We start from the raw sequence: 11,590 nt of genomic DNA, 5'->3' as shown, positions 1-11,590 counted from the left end.
GTCCTCAAACTTGGTACAAGGGTAATCTGGTTATTACATGTACAAAGACCAAGAGAGAGATCGACATCCAGATATTATTTCTGACGTTGTCTTAAAAAAATATTGCTATGTAGAATGATGGATTGGACATCCAGTACAAGGCTTTGTTTTGTTTATTTCCGGATGGTTCTATTTTTCAAGTCCTTGATAGACTTCACAGGTATCTTGTCCGGCTAAGGTATAATTTATCGTGAGTGCGTACACTTTAGCTTTTCCTCTCTTCTCTAAAATCCTCGAAATTTCTAGAGCGGAATTGAAGAAAAAGGAGCCAATTTGGTCCCGCCTTCCACTGTATGTGAAACGATCCTTGAAGTCATGAAGCCAATCCTTTGATGAGCCTCCCAACAGGATGACATATCCGTGGATGCCATGCATCTCATAGGCCATGGCAGACCCGGTGAAGGAAATTGTGAGGATATCCCAGCCTCCATTGCAAACTCCGACAAATACATATTTATGTAAATACAAGAATTCGAAACGGAAATCACACGTGATACTCTGCTATTGCCACGGAAACTCATTTCAAGGCAATGCTTTGGTTGTCCTTGTGAATCCCTTCAAACATTAATTACAAACCCAGAAAGATCAGATATGGTCCACTGATAAAACTCAAAATAATGATGGATATTGAACCAATACAGGCAAGAATAATTATCATGTACAATATGTCAATCACACGAGGTAACAGAGAGTGCTACACGAAGATCATTTGAGGTTCCGCATATATACATTCGATATGTCTCTATTTCTCGTTGAAAACCTCTTGGATTGTGAGCTGCATAATGGTTGTTTCTCAAGCTATCACGCACTGAAAATATAATCTCCCTGACAATAGGTTCGTGACCATTTAGAAGATTACCCATGCTTAGCACTTTTCTCCATGACTGGTTAGCAGTGGGGGGGGTGAACATATTCGATACACACTGTCTCTCGCGTGCCATTACTTGATACTTGACGTCAAACTCCTAGGTGAAGACAACAGATCCATGTCATGTCAGTCCAAGTTAAAATAAAACTACCAGGTTACCGAGGTTCTCGACCCCAATCAATAAATACAAGATAGTCACTAAAGACAATTTCAGTGGTGCCAGTCTATCATGTGTAGTTATCCACTTCAAACCTATAAGACGGTCGGTATAGCTTGAGTCAATACAAAATCATTTTGAAGATGGCATTATCAATACTGCTGGATATTAAAATATCCTTTCATTTCAGTTTTAACTCATCACTTAATACAAATCCAGGGGCCAATACAATCAGATTGATGTATTGCTATTAACAGGAAACAGCTTTCATGGCATGAAAGAAGTTTTACCTTTTCATCAACTTCTAGAGAACCCGGTGACCCTGTTCCCATTCTTGGAAGATAGAAGTTGTAGTAGTCGGTGAAAATTGTTTCAGAGAGGCGTGGAGCCTGCAAGAAAGTCCGATGAAGAGAAGATGCAAGAGTAAGCAACTTCTCAATGTGTTCAAAGATAACACAGAGGCGTCTTAGGTCTTCGATGGTCTCACTGTTGCCAGATACATGATTTGCTGCCATAAAAGACAAGATTTGCCAAGTTTATTGAACTCACTTGCGAAGAAGTTTAATAATAGCATGGCAAGATAAACAAGAAAAAGGAAGAGAGGATCTACTTTGCAAAGGCTTCAATGTGGAAGCCATAGTACGGTACAGTTGCTCCATTTTTGTTGTCATCTGCTTCAAGCCTCCAAAATTAGTCTGGTTTAGTGTGTCAGCTGACACTCTGAAGGTGGTACAAACCATCTGCTCAAGCAGTTGATGAGGCCGCAATGTCTCTAAGTAATGAAGGATCTATAGAATTCAAGTAACCTTTAATTGGTCAAAACAATAAAAGGAGCTAAGAGGGAAACTATAAAGACACGGGAATACATCCTGACCAAAATATATGATATCAATCAAAACATTTATCTTTAATTTTTTTTTCCTAAAAGAACCACGAGAGGCCTATGAATTTGCAATCAGCTGTCTTATTTACTCTAAAAGGTAATGATCTTACATGTAAGTTGCCACTTCATTTACTAGCCAGTCAGGTTACTGTTTGCAATTAATAAAGCTAGTGGAGCGGATTATAGAGCTAATTAGAAAAGAATTCAAAAAATCAAAGGTAAGAATACACAGACCTGACCACAAATAGAATTTAGTCAAATTTCAAGTAACTGGCTCTGAAGCTTCAGCCAAGAACGATGTGCACCGTTTTCATGTTAGCCGTTGCCTAGTCTCAAAAGGTTTGAACACAGGCATCACAACTTCTGATTTTGTTTAGCTAAATAACACAAGCTGGGGTTTCTAGAAGCTAAGAAATCAATAGAGATTTTGGGAGTAACAGTAACAAGTTCATAGCACAATCAGAATAGTAAGACACAAAGTTAAGGATGAATGCTTGTGGCGAACTGCACTCATCCTCCAAAAAACATCTACCAGTCCTTTAATTGCATAAAGTTTAATTTCCTTCATCTTTTCCGCACAAACATGATACACACATACCAAACATAGCATACATAGCATAGCATGAAATAGAACTTAGACTTGTTGGTATTGGTTCAAGCTGAACTTAATGTGAAGATTGCAATAAGAAATAATCTGACCTTCTCTCCTTCTCGAAAGGGGTCTATTAGGGGTTTCTGCTCGTACACTGGCAAAGCAGGAGTATCGTTCCAAATCTTTCGCCATAAATTCCCTTGCTCCGACATCCGTTGTGAAAGTCGGCCATGAGGTGGCCAATCATCCTTCAAGCCCTTTGTCACTGGACTTTTAGATGCTCCACTTTCCTTATTATCATCATTCTCCCAATCTCCCGGTGAATGCCACCGAATAAAATCTTCAAAAACAGAATCTGGATTTGCTGCTTTGAATGCTGACATGTCTAGTTCAAATTTTCAAAGATTGCAATATAAAATCTTAAGAAAGTGAAAGAAAACTGTGGTTGCATTTGAAAATGCACATTTGACGACAAATAAATACTTCTAAAGAAGAATACAGACTCAATCCACACAAGGACATTTATCACATAATCGATGTGAGTGCAATATGCGATGAACAACATACGCTTATCTTCGATTATAATGTAAAGTATTGTTGTTTTCTATAATTTATTTATTTTTTATAAAAAGCATTTAGTTTGTTATTGAAGCCCTCCCCTGATTAAAAATTTTTGAAAGAATATTTTGGACATGATTACAAAAAGGCAACAATAATGAACTGGAAAACAAACTGACAATAACAAGGACTTGAAAAGGAAAAAATGGAAGCTTATTCCGTACCTGATGATAAGATATCTTTCTCCAACTGAGCAGAAAAGCTCTGGAATGAAATAGTATAAAGTTTACTCAGCTAATAAATTTATAAGTTTCTTTCACTAACACAAAATAAAATATAACACCCTCTTGATTAATAAAGATAGAAAACTTTGAAAAAACTAATTTGCTTGTCAAATGTTAGATCCCAGAATCCACATTAGCATGATTTTTCAAGAGTAACAAGGGTACTCATTTTAAAATTGCATAGAGGTTGTTTGAAATCATTTTCACTTGTTGATGCATATAACAACAAACTTACTCTTTTTTACTAAACAGAACTATGGTTTAGTATTTCATTTTTTTCTTTTATAATGCCGAACTAAGGGTAGTCCATACCCATGCTTTATTGAACAGATGAATTCCAACTAAGATCAGTTGTGTTTCCTGTTCTACCGTGATGAAGATGTTTAGTCCTATCAGGCACAAGACACACTATCAGACATTAAGACAAACTTCTGTAAAGTTTTTGAGGCTTAGCAAATGAAAGTCAGCTGCCTGGTGCCAACGAAATCCTTCCAACTATAAAACTAGTTGAGAGCTTTTAAATTAGGTCATCTCATTCACAAGTCACAGCTCCTCACAATTGATGTTGATAAACAGCATATGAATACAGCCATACTATGAAGTGGTGGGCCTACCCATCCCAACCAGGGGATAAACAACATATGAATACAGCCACGCTATAATCTAGTGACAAAGGAAAAAATGTTGCGGGTAAATAAATAATTTGAGCTTACAAAAGAATTCCCAAGTGCTTCAACAGCCTGCAGTCTTTCTTCATGCATGTCTTCTGTCATAAGTGGAGCATCCTATAACATTTAACAGACATATAAATAATTTTTATCCATTGAACTTTGTTGATAACAATCATGTGATAAGAATGTCAAATGGTCCAGACTCTAGGAGAAAAAAAAAAACCTGTGTGAAAGGGGCATGCATGCTCTTATAAGACTTCAGAAGCTGCATAGACCCCACAGCACCAGCTGAGCCCCTCCTGTTATGATCAGAAGATTTCAAATCAGTAGATAGACTGTCTCCGTGCTTCATGCTACGCCTTGATGTCGTCGTCGTTCCACTCCCATGCAAACCATCCTTTGTCAAAGGGCTGCCACATGGATAGCAAAGTTATGTGCCAGGAATATGCATGGGATAAAATGAATTGTTATTGATGGTGAAAGGCCAGAGGTTGTAATGTTCGATACTGTATTTCTTCATATCAGAATGTTAATGCATTTCTAACAAAAAAAAAAGCTCTGCCCAATTCAAACTCCAAGTCCTTCAGGAACCATTTCTATATTAACAACTTTGATCTCTAAAAATTTACTTCATGAACTTTTTAATAGCATGCAATATTGCCAAAAAAAAAACACCTAAACTTCAGAGGTTCTTTTAATGGAAAAGTAAGGATCCAAACTATTTTATGTGCATAAAAGGCGAAAAGGCAGAATACAATCGACCAGATCATGGAAGGAAAAGAAATTGATGATGATGAAGAATGCCAAAATTCTAATACATAGTTATTTTTTATTGTAACTGAAATATAATTACTGTGTGTTCATCCATGAGATTCATAGGGGCTACTTTTCTCCTAACACAAATGCACACCCAAAAAAAAAAACCAAAGACATGCAAACAACCTTAGCACAAGAAGGAAGAAACTGAATTGAAATACACTGTCACATGAGTGTGATGCCCAAATTGGTTGTTAAAGGGAGAAGAAGCATACTTCTATATTTCACAAAAAAGCTAAGGCATAATCCTACCATTTCAAGCTTATGAGAGATTCATGTTTGTAACTCCATGGGAAGAATGACAAAAATACACAACTAGATGCGCTTTAGCAAAACAATGTTGATTAAATGGGAATTTCCAAAAGTCAAGCACAAATTATTATTTTTTGGGCAACCTCAGAAAAGTCCCCTGCCTATAAACCAGCTCTCACTTGGGTTCCCGTGAATGTTTTTGCTCAATTGGTTCCCCAATGTATCAGAAATTATCAAGTAGTTCCCTCCATCTGTATCCATTAATGTTTTATGTCAAAAATGCCTATTCATGAACATTTTTTAAGAGAACTTAGTGTTTTCTGTCAAGATTTACGATGTTTTTAGACAGGATTCGATTGGGGATTTTAAAATAAAAAAAAATTGGTTGGGGACTCCATTGAGAAACAGGTGATACGTTGGGGACTCATCTGAGTTTACCCCTTATTTTTTAAAAGGATAGAACTGATGAGTTGGGAAAAAAACAATACAATACCCTCAAGCCCAGCCAATTTTACATAGAAAATAAAGGAGCTCTCACTTGCTTAGTTCACCTGTCTTGAATCCCATCAAACTCATCACCATGTTTTTGTTTATTGGTTGTCTTGTCCCCAACCGGACTATCTTCCTGCATAATCCATTGAACTAGCACTTAATGCCCAAGAAGAAAAAACAAAAAGCAATCACCTGAGTTCAACTCAGTAAGCAGCAGAAACACTAGAAAAGAACTTAAAATAAAAACACCATGTCACCTCCATATGATCATAGGTATGCTCATTGCTGCCTACACAATCTTGGAAGTCTTCATTCATTTCACACTTCTTCTCAATGCATATAGCAAGCTGAGCAGCAAAAAGCAAAATGATATGACTGACTCAACATGTGCTATAAAATGAGCACATACAAAGTGCTTAGATGTTTTCAGATCCTTGTTGAATCTGAATAGTTTCATTTATAAATTGTATGTCATACCAGAATAGAGCGCTACAAATGACAACTGAAAAACATAGTTTATTTGATGATGAGTGTGTTGCTAGGCAGAGGCTGAAACCAGCATATGAATTGGGATTTAAAAAGATGAATTTTGGTGGCTGTTTGGCTGTGGGAAATGTTAAAATTAGGTGAAGGATTTCCAAGACAGCAAGCTAGTTTGGGGATTAGGAAGATCTTTGTGCTATTTGGATTAGCGATTAGATTATGGCTTAAAATAAGTTGTTTGATAGTTTTTATGATGAAAACAAGGGCTATCTGTGACAGTTGACTGAGTTCCAGCAAGCAGTAGCAAATTTGAAATCAGAAAATGGAGAAGAAAATGATTAAACAAAAAGGAAATAGAGAGACAAACCGAAGGCACCCATTCATAGGGATTGCTAAGCAATTTTGGTATTCTTGACAAAAAGTAATGCAGGGTTTTTTAATTATCAGATCTAAATCGAAGTAGAGCAGGCAAGGAATATCTCTTTATAAAAAGACCGACAAGTCTCAAGAACTTCTCCTTCATTGAAGAACAAAAACAAGAACCCATCCCAATTCCTCCAAGACAGGTCAACATTTTCATGGTTTTTAATTACCAGATTTATTCATGATGCCAAGTAAGTTGCCTGAGTGCCAAATTAGTAAGTCATTTTACAAGGAAAATGATGGGTTTTGAGCAAGAAAACATCAACCTGGATATTTTAAAAAGAAGAGGAAAATACAGAGCACAGGTTTTTCAAAAGTTCAACTCTCAAAAGCTAACACCAGGCAAACTCAGGCTGATAAGCTTTCTAATGTCAAACAGATTATTACCATTTGCAGTTTCTGGTTAATCAAACAAGTGGATAGATCAATTGAGCCATTGGCTTGCATTTTAGGTAGAGGCTGTGACTCTTCCCAACACCAACGAACTTCCCGAATAAACTCTATCCAGAGCACGGCAATAGCTGAAATACATAAAAGAATAAAAAACTAGTCATATAAGAGAAACAACAGAGATAAAAAAAATTTAAAAAAAAAAAAACCTCAATAAATCCATGTGTTGTGTAATTAGATAACTATATTCTTAATCTATATTACACAAATACAGCATATGCCATTTTTACACATACCACGTATATTGCAGGTCCCCACCCATAGAGCATGTAAGCAAAACTGTGCAAAAAGAGATCCAAATGGTGCGCCTTTAATAGCTCGAGAAATCTTATGCTCGCCTTTAGCAAATGCAGCGACTTGTGATCCTGATGGAGGAAAGATAACAGTTAGAAACCTTCAACAGAAATGAGTACTCAACAGTTTCCAATTGCATCTAAATCCTGTGTATTTTCCTTCAAATAATGCCCCGTTAATTTAACTTGTACCATTTCCAGAGATTCAATGACTTCTATTCTATGTTTTCTCATATTTCCTTCCATCCACAGTACCATGCTAATTTCAGCTACACTCAGCATTGGATAAACTGTGCCTGTACTATCCAAAATGGGTCTAGACAGAGCAGCACTAACCATGCAGCAGTGACATGTTCATGAAAGAGTAGTGATATTTTGTAATCTTGTTAGCATTGGCACAATATTTTAAACACTAAAATGTGCCAGCAATTACGTCCAGTATGTTTTAAGCAAGTTAAAAGCTTCTTCCAAGCAGTTTGGCAATCTAGATAAACCAAGCACAAGAAATCAAGCTCAGACTTGTCTAGGCATGCTCTTACTGGATTCATGACTGATGCTAAACAACTAGCCAGCATATACAGTATTGAAGAAGTGAAATATCATTTAACTACGATAAAATTATGAATTAAAGAGAATAGAACCAAGCAGAACCCCAACCCCCAGCAAAACCAAATAAAAAATTTGTACCCTCATGAAAAAGATCTTTGAACACACGATCAAGAACAGTTGGTGGCGGTACAATCATCGAGGACTTGAGATTATCAGACCCAGGGTTTTCAACTGCTTCAAACCAAAACCAAGAATAAGAGAAAAAGTTAGCAAGAAACCAAGTTAAATTGACAGGACAAGACATTTGGAATCATTTCAAACCTGACACAAAATCCTCCATAAATTGGGCATCGAATGACATATTTAGCGCATCAACCAAAAGGCGCAATTGGGAAGCAAAGCCAATTCTGTTTCCTTCTGAACTATCACTTCAAGGAATAAGAGTGTTTCAGATGTACAAAAATTTACCTAAGTTAAGATAACAAAAAAAGCAATGGAAAGCACCGCATGTAAAAAAAGAATCTACCGGGATATGCTAATCATATTTACAATATCAGAATTGGGTGAAAAGGCAAAACTAGTTTATTGATGGCAATATATTTTGGTTTCTTTGCTTTTATTTTGGCAACCCATACCACAAAGCACAGTGGAGAACAGTGAATGGGGGGAATCTTTACGTGGTAATTGGTAAAGCTCAGGATTAAGGTTGTGCAACTTGTGAATTTGGAAATTTAGCACAAGGAATTTGGATTCTGATCTGAATTATTTGACAAGGAAATAGAAAAGAACCAAGAGTTTCAGGCAAGCAGGTTCAAGAAATCACTACTCACTCCTTGGTAGAAAGCCTCACTTTCTAAAGGATAGAAAACAGAACAGCCATAAAATCTTATTAATTGCTTGAATTGAGAGTTAAAAAAGATATTAATAGAAGTTCATACCACCTTCCATGATGACACCTCTAAGCAACTATGGCTATCGACTAAAGAAAAATCCCAGCAATGGACCCACGACATAGAAATCGTAAGAATAAGATTTTGTGATTAATAGTATCACAAAATTAACAAAAATAATATTTTGAACATAATAATTTTCTAATCATAATCGCGTGTGAAGTGATCTATTGAAAGAAATTTCTCACAGATTTGGAGACAGAAATGGAAGAATCATCCACTTCTCAGCTTCATGAGGTGATGCGTTTTCAAGTTCAGCCATTTCAAGAGAGCTTTCAACAGTCTTCTCAGACCATGTGGCAGTCAATTCAAGTCCTGTGCCATTTAATGAAGCATCAAAATTAACAAAGCGAATCTTCAGAAAGAAAGGTTTACAGTACAAACGTAGATGTGTTTTAAGTAGCTCAAAAGAACTTCAGGTATGGTACCTGGATGCCAAAGAAAAAGGAGAGACAAAGATGATAGACAAAATAGATAGTGTTGCATAAGGTAGTTGAAATGAAGTTCATTTTGGATATTTGAGCATGCATGGGACAAGCCTGGTAAAATGGTGAGCATGTGCCTTGAAACTAGAAATATTTCTATCCAACATATTCCACTCTCTAAAAGTCCAATAGAATCAACGATGGAACAAGGACAGCAACCAGAACTAGGAAATATTATTAATCAGCCATGGAACAAGGACAATAATCAGCCATAGAAGTTTACCTTTTACTGGGTCCTCAGCAGAATACCACTCACTCCATGGACAATCATCATCCCATTGCGATCTACTGCGGGTCTCACTACCATGATTGTCACCATATTCTTCTTTTTCAATACCAAGACTTTGGAGATCATCATCATCATGGTGAATGGTTCTATATGTTGATGTCATTGTAAAATGAACTTTGTAAAGATGCATAGCAAAGTCCAGGGTAGAGTAGGCCTTCAACATCAGATAAAAACACAGTAACATTGAGAAGGACAAGAATCCACAAGTGAACATAAATGCCAAGCAAAAAGGGAGCTGGAACAAATTTAGGTGTGAATAGGTTTTTGAAGCAGATTCTGATCCAGAAATTACTTTCCCCTCTCTCGAGGCACTTGGCTGGAAATTACATCTTTTTCTTTAACAACTTAAAGAAGAGTAGTTTAACAACAAGAATGTGCGTAAAGAATACAGCAGGAAAATATATGAGCATGAATTATCTGACTATTCTGCAAAAAGGTAAAAAATGCAATAATTTCATAGGTTGGTGGAACAGTAAAGATAAGAGGATGCCCTATATAGATCATTATAAAGGATCAAATCTACAGGAGACTTACAAACTTTGAGACAAATAACTCGTATAACCCTTCCAAGTGCATGAGCCTTACAGGAACCTGGCTACCAATACGATCAGCCTCAAATCTTCTAGTAAAAACAGTTCCCATATTTTGAATTCCAATATAAGCCTTCCTAGAAGGATCATGAACTGGGACAAAAGCTGGCCACAAGCTGCATTTCCGAATACAAAACATTAGAAGCTGATTTGATGAGCTCACAATCTAAATTCTAAAGCAACAGAAATTAGTCATTAAGTTTCAGAAAGCCATCACGAAAACCTAATGAAATTTCAATTTTGTTTTAATAAGGAAACAAAACTGGTGTTACATCAGCCCAAAAAACAAACAGGTTGTTATGCCTAATGAAATGTAGTGCTACTATGTAGGCCCATAAACCACCATGTTACACTAATATCTAGAATCTTTTATTCAAAAACTCACCTGGAGCAATTTGTCAAAGCAATTGCAACTGCACTTAAGAGCTTAGAAGCCTCGGGTGAATCAAGAACCACACCACTGGCACTTTGAGGAGCAATAACCTGGTAATCCGAAAACACAATAGTCATGACTACAACAAAACTTCAAATAAACCCAAACAAAATGCATTTGCAAATACCAAAAAATCCTTCACTCCAAAGCATAACTGCAAATCATGCAATGTACTATTCCCATCCGCAATTTTGCCTGCACCAACCAGAACTTAAATAAACACATAACACTCCTGCAATCTCTACAGCAATAATTAAACCTATTTAGAGCAAAAATTTTCAAGTACCGCCGCTGCTGGTTTCAAAATAATACTCCATGTTATAGCTTTTCATCGCGTATTTCAACTCCATTTTAACCTTATATAACTTCTGCGAAAAATCCAACTTAACCGCACCCTTTTCCTACAGTCAAATAATCAACAAAACCAGTAATGGAGCCTATTTCCCATATCATTCATTCCCGGAAACTTATAACTGGTAAATAGATAAAAACTTACCAGTAAATTATTTGGACCATCGGCAAGCCACTGCCTACAAACTGCTTCTATTTCAGAAATAAACCTATAAAATAAAGAAACAATAGATAGATAAATAAAATGGATAAATAAGTTTGCTATTATAATAGAAAAAAATAAAAATAAAAAACCTTTCCCAGGAAGAGGCAAGCGTAAAATCATCAAATCTTTCGAGCTGCTGCATCCAGTGAGTGAAACACGATCAGTTCATATACCTTATAAATCTTGTGATAATTAATATATATGAATTTGAAAAATCGAAATGCTAATTAAACCTCATCGTCGTCTTCTCCAGATATGTCCACTTTGCTCGTAGATGCCATTAGAGATGAGGTTGGCAGAGATCGCTAAATGGAGAGATAGGTTGCATTTGGCAATGGAACTGATGGACTTGAGAATGGATTGTTAGTTAATCCAGATCTGGTTAGAAAAAGACGATCATGCAGGCTATTCTGCTTTACTTTACGTGTTCTCCTACCTTGGGAATTAGGACTTTTGTGTATTTTCAATTTTCTTTCA

At 36.4% G+C, this 11,590-nt stretch overlaps 1 protein-coding gene across 5 annotated transcripts; it reads right to left on the bottom strand.

The window, feature by feature from the left end:
* Positions 1-510: 510 nt before the first annotated feature.
* LOC7454840 (uncharacterized) lies at positions 511-11,590 on the bottom strand. 5 transcript variants are annotated; one of them, XM_024608737.2, is made up of 22 exons: positions 11,347-11,590; positions 11,203-11,249; positions 11,054-11,117; positions 10,844-10,958; positions 10,685-10,752; positions 10,510-10,607; positions 10,069-10,240; positions 9,469-9,688; positions 8,949-9,075; positions 8,132-8,238; positions 7,949-8,044; positions 7,205-7,333; positions 6,906-7,039; positions 5,870-5,959; positions 5,672-5,745; positions 4,276-4,462; positions 4,095-4,166; positions 3,322-3,361; positions 2,647-2,924; positions 1,675-1,852; positions 1,355-1,572; positions 511-1,004 (listed from the first exon to the last, which is right to left on the bottom strand). In XM_024608737.2, exons 1-22 carry the CDS (start codon positions 11,392-11,394, stop codon positions 708-710), a joined length of 2,859 nt encoding a protein of 952 aa, XP_024464505.2. In that variant the 5' UTR covers positions 11,395-11,590; the 3' UTR covers positions 511-707. The 5 variants fall into 5 exon arrangements, with proteins under 5 accessions (XP_024464505.2, XP_024464508.2, XP_024464509.2 ...); XM_024608740.2 differs by having other exon boundaries at positions 8,132-8,232; XM_024608741.2 differs by having other exon boundaries at positions 7,949-8,041; positions 8,132-8,232.

The sequence above is a fragment of the Populus trichocarpa genome, chromosome 9 (assembly GCF_000002775.5).
Source record: "Populus trichocarpa isolate Nisqually-1 chromosome 9, P.trichocarpa_v4.1, whole genome shotgun sequence".
Lineage (NCBI taxonomy): Eukaryota > Viridiplantae > Streptophyta > Magnoliopsida > Malpighiales > Salicaceae > Populus > Populus trichocarpa.
The sequence above is the reverse complement of the archived record's forward strand: the minus strand, read 5'-3'. Positions and strand labels throughout refer to the sequence as shown.